This window comes from Colletotrichum gloeosporioides (genome assembly GCF_011800055.1).
Source record: "Colletotrichum gloeosporioides strain Lc1 chromosome Unknown consensus_72, whole genome shotgun sequence".
Lineage (NCBI taxonomy): Eukaryota > Fungi > Ascomycota > Sordariomycetes > Glomerellales > Glomerellaceae > Colletotrichum > Colletotrichum gloeosporioides.
Window position 1 is genome coordinate 34,823 of NW_025544717.1, and position 21,988 is coordinate 56,810.

At 55.4% G+C, this 21,988-nt stretch overlaps 8 protein-coding genes across 8 annotated transcripts; 3 read left to right on the plus strand and 5 right to left on the minus strand.

The window, feature by feature from the left end:
* Nucleotides 1-169: 169 nt before the first annotated feature.
* GCG54_00009455 (uncharacterized protein) lies at nt 170-613 on the minus strand (the record flags this gene model as incomplete). The annotated part of the gene is made up of 1 exon (XM_045409401.1): nt 170-613. One exon carries the CDS (start codon nt 611-613, stop codon nt 170-172), a length of 444 nt encoding a protein of 147 aa, XP_045259943.1.
* A 1,759-nt stretch (nt 614-2,372) lies between these two features.
* Nucleotides 2,373-3,215, minus strand: GCG54_00009456 (DNA polymerase zeta processivity subunit; the record flags this gene model as incomplete). The annotated part of the gene is made up of 2 exons (XM_045409402.1): nt 2,373-2,579; nt 2,634-3,215. 2 exons carry the CDS (start codon nt 3,213-3,215, stop codon nt 2,373-2,375), a joined length of 789 nt encoding a protein of 262 aa, XP_045259944.1.
* Nucleotides 3,216-3,925: 710 nt separating this feature from the next.
* On the plus strand, nt 3,926-5,113 carry GCG54_00009457 (uncharacterized protein; the record flags this gene model as incomplete). The annotated part of the gene is made up of 2 exons (XM_045409403.1): nt 3,926-4,109; nt 4,161-5,113. 2 exons carry the CDS (start codon nt 3,926-3,928, stop codon nt 5,111-5,113), a joined length of 1,137 nt encoding a protein of 378 aa, XP_045259945.1.
* A 176-nt stretch (nt 5,114-5,289) lies between these two features.
* On the minus strand, nt 5,290-8,004 carry GCG54_00009458 (Beta-mannosidase B; the record flags this gene model as incomplete). The annotated part of the gene is made up of 3 exons (XM_045409404.1): nt 5,290-6,365; nt 6,418-7,817; nt 7,874-8,004. The coding sequence occupies 3 exons, from the start codon at nt 8,002-8,004 to the stop codon at nt 5,290-5,292; spliced, it is 2,607 nt and encodes an 868-aa protein (XP_045259946.1).
* A 573-nt stretch (nt 8,005-8,577) lies between these two features.
* Nucleotides 8,578-10,989, minus strand: GCG54_00009459 (Dipeptidyl-peptidase 5; the record flags this gene model as incomplete). Its single annotated transcript, XM_045409405.1, has 3 exons — nt 8,578-9,234; nt 9,284-10,234; nt 10,291-10,989. Coding segments are annotated over 3 exons (2,307 nt in total), but the record flags the coding sequence as incomplete, so codon positions are not given.
* A 2,064-nt stretch (nt 10,990-13,053) lies between these two features.
* GCG54_00009460 (uncharacterized protein) lies at nt 13,054-14,076 on the plus strand (the record flags this gene model as incomplete). The annotated part of the gene is made up of 2 exons (XM_045409406.1): nt 13,054-13,292; nt 13,368-14,076. The coding sequence occupies 2 exons, from the start codon at nt 13,054-13,056 to the stop codon at nt 14,074-14,076; spliced, it is 948 nt and encodes a 315-aa protein (XP_045259948.1).
* A 339-nt stretch (nt 14,077-14,415) lies between these two features.
* Nucleotides 14,416-16,414, minus strand: GCG54_00009461 (Vacuolar protein-sorting-associated protein 36; the record flags this gene model as incomplete). Its single annotated transcript, XM_045409407.1, has 2 exons — nt 14,416-16,246; nt 16,314-16,414. The coding sequence occupies 2 exons, from the start codon at nt 16,412-16,414 to the stop codon at nt 14,416-14,418; spliced, it is 1,932 nt and encodes a 643-aa protein (XP_045259949.1).
* A 667-nt stretch (nt 16,415-17,081) lies between these two features.
* Nucleotides 17,082-18,771, plus strand: GCG54_00009462 (THP3-like C2A9.11c; the record flags this gene model as incomplete). The annotated part of the gene is made up of 3 exons (XM_045409408.1): nt 17,082-17,178; nt 17,245-18,505; nt 18,558-18,771. Coding segments are annotated over 3 exons (1,572 nt in total), but the record flags the coding sequence as incomplete, so codon positions are not given.
* Between the last annotated feature and the right edge of the window lie 3,217 nt (nt 18,772-21,988).

Here is a 21,988-nt window from a genome sequence, read left to right on the forward strand (position 1 = left end):
CATCTCTCAAACAATGCATCTATTCCAATTCGTCTATCAAAAAAAGTTGGAAGCACACAACAGACATTCGAAAACACCATAATTTATATACGACGTCAATCAGCATCAAGTTAACTCTCGCCAAGGTTCGAGTCCTCTTAAAGACATGTCAAAAATGAAACACATGGACTTATAGGTTTGCTTTCACATCCCCCTCAACAACGGGCTTGTTCTCCCTGAACCAGAGCTTCTCCATCTCAGAGCCCGAAGGCGGCGGCACAATCCCGTTGATTTTCCACAGCTCTCTGGGCGATTCCTGTATAAAGTACTCAAAATCAACGCCCTTTCCACCAAGTCTCGGGTTCAAAATCGAGTCCACTTTCTTGAGGAAACGCTGTTGGTTGATCTCATTTTCAAAGCGCCTCGCGACGTGGTAGATTGAGATTGTGGTGAATTTGGAGCGTCGCGCACCTCCCAGGTACAGGTCGTGCGCAGGCATTTCGAAGAATTGCACGTTGACGTAGAATGCGGGGAGGCCGATTCTGGTGTATATTTTGGTGATCTCTTGAGCCAACGCCTCCTTCTCGTCGGGAGAGAAGGCGTCTTTGCTGTGTGAAAAGACCCAGAGAGGCATTTTGAGAGCTTGCAAAATGTGATTACACTGGCTTCTTGGTTGTTTGATAACCAATGGTTCTTCTCACTTTCTGGTCGGAAGTGCTCGTGTACTTATAGTTCATCACAGTGTCGACGCCAATGGACTATTCTGCCTGAGCAAGACTAAGTGTGTGGAGGGGGCCAAAGCTGCGATGTGAAAACGTGATCACTAATCGTGATCGTGTTCAAGTGGAATCCCACTCCACGGTCACACGGCTGATGTGGGATCGGCCTGCATTGCGTTTTGAATACTAATCAATTCAGTCCACCAAAAGAAAGGTCTACGTGAAGTTGAATAATCGCCCCGCACCGCTCCGCTTTGACAAGTCCGGGGCGCAAATCAGTTCTCAAGTTTTGGTCCTCTGGCAACCAAGAAGCCGAGGCTTTGGTTGACAGGTACAACCGTCAGGCGTGCTATGTCTCAAGATTGTCCGTCTCCATCATGTGCACTTCCGAGCATCGGGCCTCTTTCTCACCCGTGCTGCCATCTGCTTGGAGAGAGCATGAGCTTTGAGATGCTTCATAACGTTCGTTCGGGATAATCGCCGTTGAGACAGTGGTTGTTTATGTTTTCGATGAAGTATGGCGAGGTTGACTTCAATATCTTTTTTTGGGGGGACGGAGTTCGTGGAAGTGGAGTTGGAGGGAGAGGTCGGCAAGGCGCTGCGCCTCGCACCCTCTTCACATACCGTCAGTCGAAAAGCTGTGGGCCCAGGCGGCAACCTGCCCAGGAAACTACAAACGAAATGTTAGTTGTAAAAGGAGAAAAGCAAAGGACGTTCGCTCGGGAATGCCAAATCAAGCAAATGACGCCCCTCGTCCGTCTCAGTCCCATCTCTTTCCCGATTCATCTGTTGCACCATGAGGAAGAATGCCGAGTGTCCCTTCCACGGTCTAGTGAGGTCCCAGGCCATCCCCACCAAAGAGTCTATCTTCCATGGCCTGTCAAAAAACAACGACCCATGCCAAAAGTACATGTCGATCTCGTCAAAATTCTGAGATGCATTGTCCGGGTTATCTTTTTGGAGAACAGGCGTCACTTTGATCATCTGGAATTCTTCCCGCTGGAACTCGTCGTCTATTCGGCGTCGTTGAGATGGGTTTGCTGGTTGAAAGATGAAGCCGTCCATGGCCTGTTTCTCTTTTTTGATTGCGGCGAACCCCTCAAAGCCGTACATGACGCGACAAGTGTATCCGGGCACCCTGGCGGGACGTAATTGGCCATCTTTCAAGTCCCCTCCCGCGTCGCGGCGTAGAATATTTGCGAGGGTAGGCTTAAAGCAGAGAGGTCCGTAGATGAAAATTGGTTTCGGGAGTTCCGGGGGTTCCGGGGATTCCTGGGGGTTCGGGTGCGAACACAAGAAAATGGGCAGGCAGCGCATTTCGCCCGTTTGCGGTGTCGAGTTATTGTTGATGTTTTTCTTTTCTAATTTTCGACGTCAGAGCTAGGCTCGGATCGCTCTCAAGGGCATAGGTGGTGTAGGGCAAGACCTACATGTCGAGCCGTGAAGGCCCTCCGGCAAACTTGGCGACGAACGTACTCGTGGAGCGAGTAACGTTAGGCTTGTCTGACTTTTGTCATTGGAAGTGCAGCCTTGACCTTTTCAACGAAGCTTTGCCAGCTCCAGTCCATCAAGGGACGCGCCTTGCGCCACAGTCGTCAGACCTGCAAAGATGCTTCAATATTTCCCAGCAAATATTGCCTTTCAACGGGGAGCAATAAAGCAGCACCTCGTCTTTTAGGAGTAATACGAGTCTTGAGTATCGGGCGGAGACTCCGAGGAATTGTTCTTGCCTTCCTCAATCCAGCACTCGAAGAAGAGCGGCCCAGCTTCAACGGACCGAATTGGCGTGGTGGCAGCCCCACCAATGCTGGCACCCGGCACTGGGTTTGTCTTGGACGCTGGCTGAAGAGACGGCTCAGAAGGAATCCAGGGTTGAGGATGCTAGAAGAATGTTAGCTGCCGGGGTTTCCTAAATGTGGACAGTCTGCAACATACACCTATGGGCGCAGGTGCTTCGTCGCGTAATTCGACGGCCAGTGTGAAAGTACATCCCTCGGGCAAAGGGCCCTTCATCTCTCCCGCATACGAAATGCGTCTCAAAGCGCCTCTGTACGCCTCATTCACGTCCACCCAGTTGACGGATCCATCATCTTCGTCCTCTTCCCGTCGCTGGAATTTCTGGGCTGCGCCCAGCTTCTCTTTGCCCTTGCCGGTAGCCCAAACAGGGAAGTTTGTGACGTCAAACACCCATCGTTCAACTACGGCCATGGAGTCTGGCGCATGAATCACGATGCAGACTTTGGCGACGGCGCCGAGGGCAAGTTGGTCCTGGATAGCCGCCAGGGCTGAGTTGATCCACTCGCAAAGAGCTGGGTGCCGGGACTGCGGAACGGGTAAATTGTGCGCCTTGGTCATGAGAAACGTTTGCTGCGGGTAGATCCGGCGGTAGTAGAGAACTGTGTGGATGGTGATGGTGAGGAATGCGGTGAACGAAGTGAGTAGGGTGTTTGCCTGCGGGCGCGGAATGGGGACCGGGGCCCCGGTGGCTGAGTCTGGAGGCCTAGAACTGGACGACATGTTGCCTGAACGGAGGTCGATTGAGAAATGGAAAATCTCATGCAAATGGCGAATTTGTCGTCTTAGCCACGATAGAACAATAGTCTCGAATATGGTGGGGCTGAACAGGAGATGCGATCGCGAAGCTTGCTGCCTGCTGACGTCGAGACCAGGGAAGCGCGACGGGGACGTGATGCGAATCCAACGCCTTTTCACGTGCAGGTCTAAACACCTCGTTTAATGCATAATTACATATCCAAGCCAACTGCCAGACGGAGGAAGACATACAACCGGGCTCTCATGACATGTGTACTGAGTTACAGCGACAAGAATTTTCCCTGAGATTTTCTTCCAATCTTCTCATTCGCACCGCATTGTACACACTGTGATAAGGTAGCTATGCCTTCAAAGAGTTCTTCAACATGTATGCTCTAATCGAGGCAGATGCCGATAGGATGCAGAATGAGGGGTTACTCCACATATAGGGCTGAAGGCACCAGTCTGTGACGCCACCTGCCATCACCCGCATCCAGAGCTAAGCTCCCCATCTCGGCAGGGTCGACACCAAAGTCCCATCTTCTACCCAACGACACCGAGAGGCCTCTTGAAGCCCAAACACGCTCAGCCTCAACCACGGTGTACATAACCTCAACGATCCCCCTTTCGAACCGCAACGCATCTTTTCTTTCAACAACTACAATCAGAGACTCACAACCACACAAGCACGCACGATGACGAACCCCCTCACACCGCAGTCGGTGCTGCAGTTGATGGCAGACGCCCTGCCAACGCACCCCCAGAATGACACAACCTCGGACTTGAGCAGCAGCTACGAGCTGCCCTCTCTCCTCGCCCATGCTTGCATGGCCGCTCTGAAGTTCCGCCTCCTCGGTTTCGACGAGGAAAAGAGGATAGGTATGCCTCCTGCCGCCGTCCCTGTCTGCTCAAAGCTAATCCCTGTCACAGAGGAGGAGATCCAGTCCCTTGCGCCCCGACTCCCACCCTCATGGAACGCTGGCTTTGGCGCCATCCGCTTCGTGTACGCGCACAAGCAGTCTTCAATGACATCCATCATCCGCATCAGCCGCGTCGGCGGCAAAGTCGAGATCAGCGGGATGGCTCAGGGCCACGACGTCATACACAGATTCGAGGTCACGACCAAGGACGTGGTCAACTCGTCGAAGCTTCCCCTGCGCATCACATTGAACGAAGACGGCTCCGAGGATAGAAGCGACCTGGTACAGAAGTTCAGAGATGCGTTCGTCTCTGAGGCAGCGATTGCCGACTTCATCGAGCAGTTCAAGACGAAGATCGTGCAGAAGCTCATCCCGAAGATGCAAGTGGAGGGTTATGAGGAGTCGCCGGACGACCGCGACGCAGCCGAGAACGTGCAGCGTGAAGGTCGCGCGCAATCTGGTCGGGAACCCGGAAGGCCATTCCCTGGAGAGAGGCCGCAGCCAGGCCACCCGTTCCCCATTCACGATCCCTTGGCTGAGCCCCCCAGACGGCCCATCCCGGCGGGTGACTTCCCGCCACCCGGGTTCGAAGATGAGCACGAGATTAACACGCCTCTGCGACCTTTGGGTGTTCCTGGTCGATCACCCTACAACATTGGCCATGATGACTTGAACCCGCCCGGTCTTGGGCCACATGACCCCCTGAGACCATCTTTCATCGGCGGAGGTCTCCCTCGCCCAGGAGGTGGTGGTGGCATGCACCCGACGTTCGATGATCCTCTGTTCGGTGGTCAAGGTGGTCAGGGGGCTGGCTTCGACCCACAAGCGCCGCCGGGAGCTAGGTGGGATCCCATCGGTCCCGGAGGTCTGCCCAGACAGGGTGGACGGGGACGAGGCCCCTTTGGAGGTGGAGGCGGATTTGGAGGAGGGTTCGGCGGAGGATTTGGCGGAGACATCATTTGATCTCCATCCTCGCGAAGTCAAGATTGTCCAAGTATTGTAATGTTACGTATTAATGAGAAATGACAAGAATGGAATCCCCAAGGAACCAAAATCATCACCCCTTCAGAAGTGAAATAGAATGCCATGTGAATTTCTACAAATCAAGTCTACTCTAATCATCTATCTACTGCGCCTCTTTACTGAGTAATCCCCAACGAAGACTCCGGCGCCCCGAGATATGTCCACCTCAGCTTCTTTGCCTCTATCCCTTGAACACTAATCACCTTCTCGACACCTGGCACAACATCAAATCCGTTGTCGCTCAGCTTCATCCCCCTCTCCTCTTGAATGATGAAGCCCTTCACAGGCTTCTCTGCCGAGACAACCAACCTCTCCTCCTCCGCAACAACCTTGACCTTTCTATCAGAAAACTCCAGGTACTTCAACGGCTGCGGCCACGCAAAGTCCTCCGCAACAACCGCGCCATCAACCACCAACGTCGCGCAAATCACAAACGGCACATCATTCTCCGGACTAAACGGCAACCTCTCGTCCCCAAACTCCTCCTTCAAAGCCGCAACCTTCGTCTTCCCCAGAACCTCAGTCGTCGCGTTCGCAGCAATCGTAACCGCCCTCTCAATCCGCTCTCTAACCTCCTCGCCGGTCTCAATCGACACAAACCTAACCTCAACAGTTCCCTCGACATCCGCCGTCTTCCCACTCGCAACCCACACCTCAAACTCCGTCCCCCGCGCCCCCAGCGTCGGGTCCGCATGGCACTTGGTCCACTCGTCCACCCTCCTCGCCACACACACATCCAGCGCCCGCAGCGCCCGCCCGATCGCGTAGAACGCCGGCTTCGGCACCAGCCAGTAGTCCACCACGGCCCAGGAGACGGTCGGCCAGCAGTCGTTGAGCTGCCACACCAGCACGCCGCCGCAGCCGCGGTGCCCGGGCCGGCCCCAGTCGCGCCGCCACGCCTTGTACGCGAACGACATGGTCTCGGCCTGCATCAGCTGCGTGAGGTACGTGAACCACGCGAGGTCGTATTTGATGGAGAAGTTCTCGGCGATGTATGTCATCATCCGCCGCTCGTGGTCATACGCCTTGTTGCGGAAGTCCATCGCCATGCTACCCGGCCGCCGCTGGCTGGCAGAGGTGATCATCGCCGTGGTTGTGGAGAGGTGCGGGTAGCCTTCCTGGCCGAACTCGCTGATGAAGCGCCCTGTCATCTGGGCGGCGTCTTGGTACTTGTTCATGGTACCGTGCCAAACTGGCTCAAGTCAGAAAGATAGCACTGCATAACCGGGTTGATTGAGACTTACTATTCCACTGGTGGATATCACCAACACTCGCGTCCGCGGTCGGCTTCCCGTCACCCCACGGACTACTCGGATGATACACCGTCCAGGGGCTCTCCTCCCGCACCACCCGCGGGAGTAGCTCCTCGTAGATATACCGCGCCGGGAAAGTCGACTTCAGCCACGACTGCGGATCCTTGTCCTCCTCGAACTTGTACTCCAGCTGGTACCGCTCCTGCACCTGGTAGTCCTCGTTGTTCCCTGCCCAGATGACAATCGACGGGTGCCCCCGCATCCTCCTCAGATTCTCCCGCGCCTCCGCCTTGACCGACGCCAGGAAAGACGGGTACGTCGGGTAGCTCCCGCACGCGAAGCAGAAGTCGTGCCAGACCAGCACGCCCAGCTCGTCGCAGGCCTCGAGGAAGGCGGACGCCTCGTAGACGCCGCCGCCCCACATGCGTAGCATGACCTGGTTCGAGGCGACGAGCAAGCTCGCCCAGGCACGGTAGCGCTCAGCCGAGATGGTCGAGAGGAAGCTGTCGCCGGGGATCCAGCAGGAGCCGCCGGCGAAGACGTCCGTGTTGTTTATGCGGAAGTAGAAGGACTTGCCGCGGGAGTCGGGCTGCTGGACCAGCTCGACGCGGCGGAAGCCCGTTTTCTGGGTGTGGGTTGCGAGGACGGTGCCGTCGGCGTGGATGAGGTTCGAGGTGATTGTATAGAGGGGCTGCGGGCCGTGGGTGAAGGGGTACCAGAGCTGGGGGCTCTCGAGACGGAAATCTGTCTCCACGGCGCCAGTATTGTCAGGCACGAGGTCTTTCTGGAGCACGACTTTGTCGTCGAGGGCGAATGTCACGGAGAGCTTCGCGGCGCCAACAGAGGAGCCTTGCGTGCTGGCGATGATTCGCCCCGAGACGGAGCCGAGGTCCGGGCTGACTTCGCTCTTGACCCAGACATCGTCGACGCGGGCGGCGTACTGCTCCAAGTACACGGGCTTCCACACGCCCGCGGTGACGAGGATGGGCCCCCAGTCCCAGCCCCAGTGGTACTGCGCCTTGCGGACGGGGATGCGGCCCTGTTCCGTCTGGCGGGCGATGAAGCGGTGCTCGTGCGAGTGCTGCTCGACGAGCTGCCTGCCTTTGAGAAGAGCGGAGGCGAAAACAATTTCGAGGGTGTTGTTGGTGCCGCTGGGGTTGAGGTGCTGCGAGACGTTCACGCGGTGGCTGAGAAACATGTTGTCGGACGTGAGGATCTCCGTGCCGTTGAGGGTGACTGTGGCGAAGGTGTCGAGGCCCTCGAAGACGAGATCCGTGACGAGGTTGGAGGCTGACGAGGATGGGGTTGGGAACGTGGTACGGTAAACCCAGTCCTTTTCGGCGACCCATTGGACTGCGAGCTCGTTCATGTCCAAGAAGGGGTCTGGGATTCTACAAGATTATGTTAGGATGGGGGATTCTGAGAGGGACGATGAGGTTTGTCTTACTGCTTGTTGGCGAGGAGGTCGACGTGAACCTCGCTGGGCACCTTGGCCACCGGAAGCCATGAGGTTTCTGAAGAATCATCTTTTTGCTTCAAGGACCAGCCAGTGTTGAGATCATGTCGGAGGACCGCCATCTTGAAGGTCTGAGTGATATGCGTTCGAGGTGATGATGGCTCAACTCCTTATGCCTGGACGGACCAGGACGTATGTATGTGACTTCTCAGAAGTGCTTCGCGTTAAATATATAAACAAAAGACCAAAAACAAGTCACGATGTCTCCGTTCGACGTCCAAGGTCACCGGGCCAAGACCGAGACTCGGGCGCACCCCACATTTTGAGGAGTCGCGACGGCCGGTTGGGTCGGGACTCGTACGGCTCGGGGTAAGACTGTCCGCAATGTCACCACGATGTCGAATCAGCGACGGCAGAATCCAGAAATCTGCCAAGTATGGCAGTTGACGGACGGAAGTTTGAAGCTCCTTAGCGCTGAAGACATCCACTCATCCAATTGCACGGCAATTTAAACTCCCGACCCACTGATGATCGATTTGGTGCCGGAGGCTTATTGTGCCGGGTCGTGTAAGTCGACGACGGCCAGTCTACTATTGTCCTTGTTCCAGATGCATTTTAAATTGCAAGAAAGCGACCAAATTCCGAATTCTATTCTCTTCAGAGACTTCTGTGTTGTTTCCTGTTGTCACGCCGCTCTAGATATTTCTCGCCTCCTTGCCACCGATATGCTTCTCCATCCACTCAAAGACAGTCTGGTGCCAGACCATCGAGTTCTCGGGGTTGAGAACCCAATGACACTCGTCGCTGAATGTCAGAAAACGACTCTTTACACCCTGGGCCTGCAGCGTATTGAACGCCGCAAGGCCCTCGGTGATGGGACATCGGTAATCCTTCTCACTGTGGATGATCAAGGTCGGCGGCGCATGCTTCCAATTCCGCAACAGCTCCGGACGCGCCGGGTTCCACTTCTCCATCTCCTCGCCGTTGCTCCATAGGAATGGCGCACCCCCGAATTCCGGCCCGCCGCCGGTGACGTCACTCTGCAGCACGAACACCGGCAGGTTGAAGATTCCGTCATGCCAAATTGCGCACGCAAACTTCTTGATCATTTCTTGTCCGAACATCCAGGACACCATGTAACCGCCGTATGATGCTCCCGCGATGATAGCGCGGCTGTGGTCGAGGTACGGCAGCGGCTTGAGGTACTCCATCAAGTTGACGAGATCTTGGTAGGGTGCCCCACCCCATTGGCGATAGATTCGTGCCGTAAAATCAACGCCGTAACCTGTGCTCCCAGCTATGTTGGGTGCGATGAGGACATAACCCTGCTGTGCCCAGAGAGCCATGTTCCACTGTGGTGTCGTTAGTTGGGTAACCGCGGTAGGGCTGTTAGTCACGTACCCTTGTTGACCAAGAGTCTAGCCAAGAAGAAACCGGGCCCCCATGGGGCAAAAGAATCCAAGGGTATTTCTTCGTCTCGTCAAAGTTGGACGGCTTAATGATAAAGGAATGCACGACGGCATCATTGACACCCTCGTACCAGACTTCAGAAACCATGCCATGCGACAAACCGTACTTGGCGCCATGCTTGGTTGCAGACGAGATGACTCTTGCTTGGGTGGTCATCGAGACATCAACAATTTGCCACAGACTACTGTCAACCATGCTGTTGCTGGTAACAAGAAGTCTATCGTAGTTGTCCTCTTGTAGGGGATAGAAGGCGGTCACGATACCACTTTCCACGAGTGACGTAGCTTCGGCGTCGTGGCGGAGCTCGAGATGTGACAGTTTTACTCGCCCGCAGTCCTCAGTCGTGATGAGCAGAGAATCAGAATTGCCCGCGAACTCAAAAGCTCTTGGTGGCAGGCGAGGCCTCTTTCCAAAGATCATTCTGTGCACGTCGTATGCACCGAAGGAGCTCGTATGGCCCATGTACAGCCTCGCATCTGACGGGCTATCATAGGACGACTGCAAGAAGGCAATCTTGGAACCGTCGGGCGAGAATCTCACGTTGGCGTAGAAGGCCTTGGACTCGGAGATGCCCATGACTATGGCTCTCGGACGGACGGTGGGCGCTGTGGTAAATGAGGTGAGGGGAACATAGTAGACATGGGAGATGCCAGAGTACTCTGGTGACGAAGGCGCGTTGTCCTCAGCGATGAAGGTGATGCCCTTCTCGCTGACGTCGAAGCTGTCTCCCGGGTCGGCGACATCATACATGCCGTAGGGCGCTTCGAGAGTGGTGCCTCTGATGGCGTTCTGCAACTCTCCAGCGACTCCCCACTTACCGTGTGCATTGATGAGAGTCGAGTACCAGAGGGCGTACTTTTGCGCCTTGTGCAGCTCGTTCCACTGACACACGTGTTAGTCAAAGCAAGACACGTCTTGGCAAGGCCGAGTCAACCTACAGCTCTGACATGGTAATCGTCAAAGATGCGACCGGTCGACTTCTTCTTGTCTGCCTTGTCATTAAACAGATCTCCATCGGGGCCGACCAACCCGGCGACGACAAAGGCAACGCTCCCATCCGCGAGGGCCTTCACTTTGAGAGCGCTGATGGGCGCATCATACTCGGCAGCAAGGTAGTGCTCCTTGGCAGGGTCGGCGCCGTCAGCAATCCATATCTGAGTGGTCCCCTTATCGCCCGACTTCAAGTAGATGATGTTGGTGCTGGTCCCTGGGATCCATTGGGCATCATGGACCTTGTCGTCGTCGGCGAGCTGCTCCGAAGCCCCACTCTCGACGGCCATGAGGCGGACCTCCTTGAGGGTCTTGTTGTCGTCGAAGCTGTAGGCCGACTGGGTGTAGAGAATCAAGGAGCCATCGGGACTGGGGACGGCAGGGCCACGGCGGGGAGCACTCAGCAGCACCTCGGGGGTGAATTGCTTGGCCACGCGCATTTTGAGCTGGGGTTGAGGGTGATGCCGGGTGGGGAGAATATGAGAAGTGAATGAGCGTGTGACGGCGATGCAACGCAAGGGAAGAAGCACTTGCTGCTGCTGTGCAATGGGAATGACGGACGCAGATAGGACCAGGAACACCAAGAAGAATCTTCGCAAGAAGCAAAAGTTGAAGTAGAAGTCGTCTTGGTTGAATTGGCGCGATGTTCTGCTCTGTCAGACATACGAATGTTGCTGACGCACTCTGCTTCGTGGGACGCGCAGCACTGAGAGCCGGCTTGGGTTCCTCAGGTTGCTGCTGCCTTTGCGGCCTCTGAGCTTCCTTCCACCTTCCCCGTTGGGATGGGTTGTGAGGGGGACTTGTGAGGCAGCAGCCATTGGGAGAGAGGGCAGGTACGCAGTAGGGTACGTGCCTACCTCACCTAAGGTAGGTAGCTTTGCTATCGCACAGGTGCCGTGCGGGCAAGAACTTTGCCGTGCGCCGTTGGAGAGCTCATTGGATCCAATTGGATTCATTCGGCTGATGTTAATTGTTGGTGCATCCATCAACCAGTGACCAGATGTACTTCTCCAGCGAAGGATTGGGTCATGTTCAAAAAGTTACGGTGTGTTTCCAATTGTCTCTTTTTTCCGACCTGTCAACTCCGTCAATGTGCGTCTTAATAATGGCATTTAATGCTTCCAACCTTTTTTTAACAAATGAACCCTGCCAAGTCCTGCGGATTGGAAACATTTTGCTGCATTTTTGGTACCTACCGCACGCCACGCGCCACGCGGCCCCCTGGTTGGGTCTGTCAGGCAAGGTAAGGTAGCTATGTACCCAAGGAATGGCACCGAAGACTGAGGTGTTGGGTTGTCTACATAGTAAGGTATTCGTCCTGAGCTGTCTCAAGCCCGGAAGAGAACCGGACGGGCAACGGCATGCACGCCGAATGGCAGGGCCCACCCTCAGTTAAGCAGAATTGCCCGTTTTGTCCTTTCAAGCACTTGTCCGAAGGGAATCATGCGATATCACGAGTATGACCCCCACTGATGGGCACGAAACTCCAGTCTCCAGGTCCCGACTGACTCCCATTGTCTCCACGCTCTTTTGTCGACAACCCCGGAAACCCAGTTTTTATAGTGTACACCTACACTACCTGGACGGGTGTACTGCCGTAGTACTTTTGCTGCTGCGTTGCGCTACACAGCCCATCGGCCATCGCTCCGACTCAGGCCCTTCAGGAATGCGCTCCGATGCCGTGACTGACAGAAAGGCGCCCCAGTGGCTGCTGCTGCTTGTGCTGTTTCCCTCCACCGGGGCCATTATCACACCGGAACTTCGGGCTAACATGGCCCAAAGTCTCGCAAAGTCTCTTAAATTATACCTTGGTAGCAAAAGGTAATAGTAATACCTCGACTCGAGACCAGCAGACCAGCACAAGACAGAGAGACACAGACCTGTCCCGCCCGCAATCCCACGCTGTCACCCATTCCTTCGGGGTCCTCGTACCGACTATCTCCGACTTCGGTCCCCAGTAAGCTGAAATTTTCGACCGTCGATTCGTCAAACACCCGACCAGGGGATCCGAAATGCCCACTCTGCTTCACTAAACTCCTACCCGTCATTTGCTGAATGCTGCTTTTTCCGGGGTCTCAAGACACAAAAAAATAAATCGGGCGCCTCCCGGTCAAGCTCCGTTTTAGCACCAGGACCTAGGTCCTGGACCTAGGATCCGACCTGAGCAGCAGCAAAGCAGAGTAGCACCAGCGCCAGTCACGAAACCGATCCCCCCGTTCGTTTCGTTCGTTTGTTTCCCTTCTCACAATGGAATCATAGCTTTTCCCATAAGCTGGTCCTCTTCCCCAGCTTGCCTTCCTTCTTTGGGTTCTTGTCCCTCTGAACTCTTCCTCTACTGCTTCTCACACCCATCTCCTCTCTTCCGCTTCACCTTCCTTGACCTCCCCCATAAAGAAAGTCGAGACTACCCAACCTTGGTTCCGTCCATTGCATTCGTCCAAGTGAGGTTGTGTGTGCTTTGTTTAGCTCCGGCCAGTTCCCTCCACGACGTCACCCATCCTGCAGACGTCACACCTTCTCCAAATTCTGGGCGTATTATTTATTGCTCAGGAAAGCCGTCGCAAAGCGCAAAAGCGACAACGGGAATACCGCAGCCAACTCGAAGTCACCGAGAACCTGCTCGTCGCCAGCCAGCAGCAGCAGCATATCACGACCTCGAGGCGTCTGGCTCCGAGAGCCAACACCCAAATACACATCCTCACAAGGCCCGCATGGCTGAGAGGGACACCAGACCAGAGGGGCTCGCTCCCGCAACAACCGTCGCGCCGCCAGACCTCAAAATTAAACCGCCAAACCCGCTGGCGCTCGCCCAAAAAGTCGACATGGAGGCCAAGATGCGCGAGGGCAGCAAATGGAACACAAAAAACCTGGGCCCGCGCCTCGGCGTCGACTTCTTCAGCGCCGCATGCGCCGGCACCCTCGTGGCTCCTCTTGTGTCCATCATTGATCGGTAAGCACCCTCGCAAACACAACCCCCTCCCAAACATACAGAACAAACGAAAAAGCTGACCGTCGAACCCAACAGCTCCATCATGGAAAACGCCTCCGGCCGCCGCAGCCTCGGCGACTGCGTAAAGTCCTGCCTCCGCGAGCTCCTCCTCCGCCCCCACCACGTCGTCTTCAGCAAACCTTTTGCCCTCATCTTCGCCCTCTACGGCGGCACCTACCTCACCGCAAACACCCTCGACACCGCGGTCGCGACGGCCCAGAACAAGCCCGCCTCCCACGTCACCGCCGGCACCGCAAAGTTCGCCGCCTCGAGCACCGCAAACATCGGCATCTGCATGTACAAGGACCAGGTCTTCGTCCGCATGTTCGGCCCGCCGGGCGCCACGCCCCGCCCCGTGCCCATGCTCTCCTACGCCCTCTTCGGCCTGCGCGACTGCCTCACCATCTTCGCGAGCTTCAACGTCCCGCCCCGCATGGGCCCCTGGCTGAACGAGCGCATGGGCGAGGAGGTCGCGAAGAAAGTCAGCGGGTTGACCGTCATGCAGTTCGCCGCCCCCGCCATGGTGCAGTTCGTCAGCACGCCGCTGCACCTTCTCGGTCTGGATATCTACAACCGCCCCAGCGCGCCGGCGGCCCTTGTGACGTGGAAGGACCGCTGGCAGGTGGTGGCCAAGAACTGGGGTATCAGCACCATGGCGAGAATCTGCCGTATCATCCCGGCCTACGGTGTTGGTGGGGTTGTCAACCGCAAAGTAAGAGGGAGCCTCATGGAGAAGCTGTCATGAGCTTGCCGGGGTGCGTGTGCGTGTGTTTTGAACCTTTGAACGTCTTGATCTGATCTGGAATGCGGCCAACGAATTGGTTTTCTCTTTGGTTGTCAGTATTACCCTTGGGCATTGGTTCATATGGGCGGCGTTCAGGAACTTCAACTTTTGCTTTATGCGTCTGGGGTAGAGATTAGATTGGGGTAGCAAAGACCCTGTCGGTGGAAGCAAGACCGGGGGTACGCTTAGACGGCAGACCGCGCGGGAAACTCAGGACTCATGTAGAACATAATGCGCTTTAATGTCTGCAGACGCGCCGACGCGGCGCATGATAGATATCCAAGTCAACAATACATTTCCTCACATCAGCCCGCTCTCCTTGAGTGCTTTCAACACCTCGTCCTCTTCCCAGCGGTGCTTCTTACGCCTGCGCCTCGTGTCTCCCGTGTCAATGTAGTTCTTCCAGAACTTGAGGCCCTCAATACCCTCTTCGCGGCATAGGACCCCGCGCTCTTCAGCCATTTCCAATTCTTCTTCTGCGACGCCGATACTCCAGCCAAATCTCTCGGCGGCGTCGCGAGCAGTGACTCCGCGACCGAACTGCCGCCAGTCCCAGGCCAGCTCCTTTTCAGGTGGGAATTCGTGTAAGTCGTCCAGCCAGGACACCAGACCCTTGATCGTCGTCTCGTCCGTGCGGTCACTGCTCTGAACAACAAGCACACCGCTCTTGAACTTGCGAAGCCGGACAGGCAGCTTGAGCGACTCCCACATCTGCGCAGCCTTTTCAAAGTCCATCGGACTGACGAGTTCGACACCGCCACGGGCGCGGTTGAACATGGCCCACAGGTCAACCAAATTGATGATTCCTCCGGCCTTCTTCAAAACGCCACGAGCGTCATCTGTCAAGAACTCCGCGAGATTGCGCGCGAGTTCCGACAGGTACAGAGTTTCAGAGCTGCTGCCGCCAACGATGTCTTTTGTGGTGACCAGACCAAGCTGGCTTGCGGATTCAGCCAGAAGCGCGTTGGCCTCGGATGCCGCAGCGCCACTCCCGCCATTCGCTTGTCTTGCGAATCGTTCGGCCAGTGCCACAATCTCCTTAGCAGACGCCATCAAGGCGTCGAGGTCTTCGAAAGCGCTACCTATCATCACCTCGTTGTTCTTGCGCATGTCGAGACCGCGCTGTTCGAGACCTGCAATGCCAACACCTTTGGGGCGCTCAGGGGCGGCTGCGGGAGCTCTCACGACAGCGCCATTATCATCAATTGTCCGGTTGCTCTGAGGAATAGGCGGAGCACCTTGGAGAAGCCATTTCCGTTGCGTCATCGAGCCTTTCAGCCTTTCGTAAAAGATCTTTTCACCGCCACCTCTGAAGGAGATCTTGACGCTCTCTGCTGTATCCGGCACAGCAGCAGTTGAGTTGAGGGTAGGCCCCGGAGACTCCGTCCGCTGCGTTTGCTCCTGCGCGACTGCTTGTGGTATATCCTGCGATATGAGCGGTGCCCCACAAATCTCGCACGAGAGAAGAGACGGGTGGTTGAGGAAGGTACATCGGGGGCACTGGAATGTCGCGCTCGGGTCGGAGGACTTTTGCGGGGAGCCCGAAATGTTGGAGGCGGCAGGCCAGGGAGGCAACGATCCCCCATTTTCTGGCCTGGTGGATGTAGGTCGCGTTCGCACTGCGAGCGGCGAGCCGACAGTAGGGCTCGCTGGGGCAGGTGTCCGGCTCGTGGCATTAGATATGGAGGCTTTCAACACATGCGCCAAGCTGGGTTTGATGCCACAGGCGAGACATGGCGGCAGAGGAGTATGGATGTTTGCTGTCGTCGGATCGAAGTTGGACGGTACCGGATTGGAGAAACTGCAGATGGTGCACACCCAAGTCGCAGAGGCAGCTGCAGGGTCTGGCGGGGGCCGATATGGACTGTCCGCTCGGGCAGGGGAGCCAGCGCCAGGTCGAGGAGACGAAATGGCAGATGCTCTCGTCTGAAGAGAGGATCGCTTGAGAGGTTTTGGTATCAACGTAATCTTTGCCGATGACTTGAGGAAGCCCGCATAGAATTCGTACCGATCAACATCCTTCAGATCGAGGGCGACGGAGTGTTTACGCGGCTCTTCCTTATCGACGTAGCAGATTCGATGGGATGTCAGGTAGACTTGTCCATTTTGCTGGTGAGGAAGCTTGAACTTGCTAGAGAACAACGGCCCTTGTTAGCCATTCGCCCAGTTTCGAGGTCAAGTTGATTGCGGTGGCATACCCCTCATAGAGCCCAACGTTGTCTTGGACGAACAACAAGACTTCATCCGGAAGATAGGAGGGCCGGAGAGCGGTCGTGAGGTCGATGTGTTTTAGAAACATCCGTCATATCTGTTCGGAGGGAATCCGGGGATAGGACAACATGCGCAAGCACTGCGTCGATCTGGGGATTGGTGGGGGGACAACGGGCCGCGAGGTCAGCTACGGTCTCGGGCTGTGGGGAGGGTCGGCGTCCTGCTTATGGATTGTTCAAGAATCGAACATTATTCTGGCTGAAGAAAAGACGACTGCTAATGTCAGGTCTGTAAGCTGGAGAAGCAGCACACGTGCATTGGCTGATTCAAAGTCGGGATTAGTAACTGATGGCGTAGTTAACTTCGAGGCGTCAGTTTATCTCGCAGAACTACCTTACCCCACGGTTGCTGCGAACGCTAACCCGACGGAACGTGGACGCCTCTTATCGCCGATAAGCCACATCAGCGATAAGATATGCCTTATGTAAGCCGCATTGTCGTCGCGGGCTCAGGCGGCTATTTTGGGCTTGGACACACACATTACTGGTCCCCACTCCACGCGGTCCCATGCCTGAAATCCCTCGCCCACAGACCACCGTCATTTCCACCGCCTTTCACGGAACCTCCCTAACCTCACTTCGTCCATCTCTTTCTCACATCCGCAACACCAACGACCGCCGCCGACCACACGTCGACCCAAAAAGCTCTTGCTTGTCGAAATTCGTCCAACAAACTAATACACGTCAGAAACAGCCCTTTTCACCGCCGACACGATGATGCCCACCAGCTGGCCGGCGCCGCCACCAGGCGTCCCCTACGCGGCACCTCCTGCCAACTACGCCTATCCTCCCAGTGAGTTTCCCCGAGATGGCCTCATCTCTGCTCTCCGCAAGTCCGTTTACTGATTGCTCTTTCCAGATCCAGCATACACCGCAGTCCAGGCTCGCCAGAGCTTCGGCCAGTATCCTCCTCCCCCTGCCGCAGCCCCCGTCTACAGCTCGCCATCCCAGACCACGGTAGCCTACGAACACAACGCACAAGTCCCGCCACCTCAACCTCAGCGCAAGGTTGAGTGGCCGCCCTCTGTCCGCGACTATGTCCAAAAGTCCTTTTTGCCTGCCAACATGGATCCCTCTGTGTCTCGCCCTGAGATTGAAGCCAAGCTGAAGGAGACCATCTCCCATCACATGGAAAATGGCACTCTCGAGTCCACCGACTGGACGAATGTGCCGTTCCCTGCAGCCTTGATTAAGAACGAGCGACAAGTCCAGCTGAACTCCACTCCGAGTGCTGCTTTTTCCTATGATGCACGATATGACACTTCGACGCCCAACCCGAAGAAGCGCAAGTCCAATGAATTTACTGCGGATGACAAGACTGTCCCTTGGCGCTCTACTAACAGCAACCGATCCAACGCCCTGGAAGACCGCATCTCTTTCGCGTCCCCCGACAAACGAGCCAGCTTCGACGAACCTCTGCCCAAGTCAAGTAAGTTTCAGAAGCAGTTGGAGAAGCGACAACGCCGTTTCGATGGTGGATATAAGTCATCCTATCGATCGCCCAGTCCTCCGCCTTCGGATGGTCCCGTTGTCGGCACCAGTGAGACCTTGGAGAAGAGGTACCTTCGCTTGACAGCTCCTCCCGTACCCTCCCAGGTTCGTCCGGAGCGTGTCTTGCACAAGACGATGGATCTCCTCAAGAAGAAGTGGAAGAAAGAGGGCAACTACTCTTACATCTGCGATCAGCTCAAGTCCATGCGTCAAGACCTGACAGTGCAACGGATCAAGAACGACTTCACAGTTTCCGTCTACGAACTCCACGCTCGCATCGCCTTGGAGAAGGGGGACCTTGGTGAGTATAATCAGTGCCAGACCCAGTTGCGTACCCTGTACGCCAAAGGCCTGAAAGGGAACCCCATCGAATTCAAGGCATACCGCATTTTGTATTTTATTCACACCGCCAACCGTACCGGTCTTAATGATACGTTGGCAGATCTAACCACAGCAGAGAAGGAGGAGCGGCCCATCAAGCACGCAATGCAGGTGCGGTCCGCTCTCGCCTTGGGAAACTACCACAAATTCTTCCAGCTTTACCTGGATACTCCCAATATGGGAGCGTACCTCATGGATATGTTCGTCGTTCGTGAGCGTCTCGCTGCTCTGTGCAACATTTGCAAGGCGTAAGTTTCGTCCGCCCGTCATTCGCTCGCACATATGCTAACTATCGAACAGATACAAGCCAGACGTAAAGTTACGGTTCATCACTGAGGAGCTCGGCTTCGAGTCCGACGTTGATGCGGCTCAATTCATTGTCGACTACAATGGTCAGCACCTTCTCGAAGAACGATCAGAGTACATCGCTCTGTTGACCGGCAAAGCCGGACCACTGTTCGAATCTGCGAGGACCGAAGCTTTCCGCAAGGTTGACATCAAAGGCCAGATCTGAGCTGCTCGCCCATCTTTCTCTTCTCATCACAGCTTGCTCTACACCTCCTAACTCTCCTCGTACCATCGACCTCAGGCCATGCGCATGGCCATCCTTTCCAACCCTTTCCAACCCGTTCACATCTCACAAAAAGGACCTCTTGGGTACCCGAATTTTCCTCGTAGACCTCATTTTTATTGTTTTCTCCCCCTCTCTCGATTGTCACTTCACCGCGCTTGTTCACCATGCATTTCCTGCGACTCGTCGAAGTACCAAACCTCGTTGTTGGTTACGAACTCACGATTTTACCGATCTGCCTTTCTGCCCCTTTGCACGGCATTGACGCTTACGCATAGCTTCAAATAGCGGGATACATCTCGGGGGCTCGTGGGAGGCAGAAGACGAACGAAACAAATAATCGACGACACTAGGCGGAGCTGCCGCTGGTGTTCGAACGATGTTGGCCGGCCCTGGGTGGCCGGCAGTTGGCTCTGGGGGCTTTCGGACTTGACCCCGGCTCGCCGCGTTGCAGCGCAGGCGAGCTGGAAGGCGTTTGGGATGGGAAAAAGATGGACATGACTGGGTTGAAGGATAGAGGGCGCCAGGTGTTACATCGGTTTTGGGTCTTGGGGCAAAAGGCGTTTGCATATACGTCGCTATATCACAAGATATCTGCTGAAGTTGAGCTTGGGCAGCGGAGCGGTCCATAGTCTTTTCGACTTAGTGCTCAAAGCATTTACTGTTACCATACCCTCGAAGGTCTCCATGGCCTGGCACCTCGTTTCCTGATCAAAGCCCCCCCCTGATTAAACCACATTGAAGCTGCTGCTACGTGGTCGTAGTAGCTATCAACCTGGTCCTGCTTGCAATCCACGCTACTCAAGAAATCGTTCTTGTAGAGAAGAGTTGCTCCTAAGAGTCAGGCAACACCTGAACGGTTCACTTTAATCTACTAGGAATGAGCAATCTTGACTGATGGTTCTCGCGCTCTTCTCCTTTGATCCAATTTACTGTAGTAAAGAGGAAATGGAGACAGCGTATACAGAGGAAAGTGGGCGAGCAGGCCGAGCCAGTCCAACGTGGAGGCATAACAGACAGAGCTTGGTGGTATCAGCTATCTACAGCCCCGACCTCAACTATTTGGTGATTAAGGAATGACCGATACACTGAAGACAAATGCCCCCCAACAGCACGCGAGAAGAGATCCAGTCTCAGTCAGATGCCGGAGGCAGCTCGTAGGGAGTGCCTTCCTGCTCCCAGCGATGAGCAGGTTGCCCGAAACGGAAGAAAGATCTGATCCCGCCCGAGGACTTTCTTAGCAGCATCAGCAGCAGTGGCAGCAGCGTGTTCTAACTCTCGGACCGTCTGGACTGCCGCTGCTCACGGCCACAGCTGTCACTTTCTTGACAGACGAGTAGACGCCCCCCGAGACGAACTCAGCATGAGCGCGCATGGTGTCCTCGGAGTGGCATCATCTTTCAGACTTTGCGTGTTCGCACTTGGGCAGGATTTCGGGAGTGCGGGCAGACGGATCTGCCCGACATGGGCCGAGAAGAAGGAGGGGGGAGAGGGCGCATCTGCCACCTCCAACTGCACTCATCCGAGAGGTGAAGAGCGTTTGCTTCTCTATCTCGCTTGGCACATTGCATTTTTTACCAAGGCGCACAGTTGTTTAGGGGTGCGTACGGATGACAAGTTCCGGCTGAAGAAAGCCTCGTCAAGACAAGTGAACTTACAGGAGAGTGAAGGAAGAGGGAGGGAAAAACTTCTTAGTGTATGAAAGGCTCGGTTCACCCATTTCCCCCGCGGTCCAGAGCGGTCCTTCCAAAAGATGAGCCAAACCTTACGGGAGGTCACTTTCCCAATCTTTGCTCGTTTTCCCCCTCACCACGGCACGCCTTGACGGCCCTGGTGATCTGCCGTGCGTGAGATATGCCCGTGCCCGCGACCCTTGCCCATGCCGGCGCTGGGGCGTTTTTGGAGAAGGAAGCTTCTGTTTGCAATGTGAATGGAAGCTCGCCTGTCAACTGATTCTTATTTATTTCTTGTGGTGTTTGATGGCCGGAGCGTTGTCGATGGGAGGGTGCGCTTTGATTGGCGATTGGCAGCCCGGGACTTGAGGTCTCTCAAACCCGGGCTGAATGGGTTGACAAGGTGCCGAGCTGCCGCTGCAAGAACGCGATGCTTCCGAGCTATGTAGGGTCGACCTACAATAGTCCCGGTGACCGGAGAGGGTGGGCCAGGAATAGACGGCCTGCTGGGCACGTCGGCATTTGCAGTGATTGGCGTGGTACAGAAAAAGGCATAATTACAGATATTCCTGGCTTCTTGTCGTCTCTCAGTGTAACCATCCAGTATCATGGGCCACACCGCCGAACCCGGATGAAGACCGAGCTGAGCCTTGATATTGGCAGGCCTGCTAATATGTTATGCCTTCTTCAGGTCGTGGACTCTGCGGAACTTGTGACCTTTCGACATAGGGTACAAGTGTGAATGGTAATTGCGGTCGAGATTCCGCCGTAATTGAAGTCCCCGATATCCCATCGCAAGCAGCTATTTTCGAACATTGCATCACAGATATCCCCGCCGGTCGCCGACCCGGAGCGAGCGTCTCCATCTGACCGGGGACTTAGGCATGGTGAGATTCTCGGCGGGAGGGGCCGCCGTGGACTCGCAACTCCGATGGAGTGAACTCTTCGCGCGAGCAGTTGCATATATTCAAGTGACATGGTGTCGTCGCGTTGATGGGACGGAGACCCCGTTTCACCGTGCCAAGACGACTGTTCTCCGCGACCTCGACCTCCACATTCTCGCTAGGCCGCGGATCGACAACCACAAATCGGCGCTACGGAATGGTGTGGACGGGTTTGTTGCATGCCGATTTATTGTCGAACGTTTCGAAGTCAGGTGCTGGTGATGGCTCATCGGTATCATTCGACAGTCATGGATGTATTTGCCGTATTCAAAAAAAAAAAAAAAAAAAAAAAAAACCCCCCCAAANAATAAAAAAAAAAAAAAAAAAAAAAAAAAAACCCCCGCAACACGCCGGCTTAAGACTTCAGTGTGACATCATGGCTTCCTGGGAAGAAGAACTCGGCCATGCGTATGAACTGATGGTCACATCGAACAATTGCAAACGTGTAAGTCGTCATGCTGCTGGCGTATCTCTCAGTGAGACTGTGTGGGAGGTCTGGAGCTCCGGCTGATTGTGCAACAAAACCCCTTCTTCTCTCCTTGG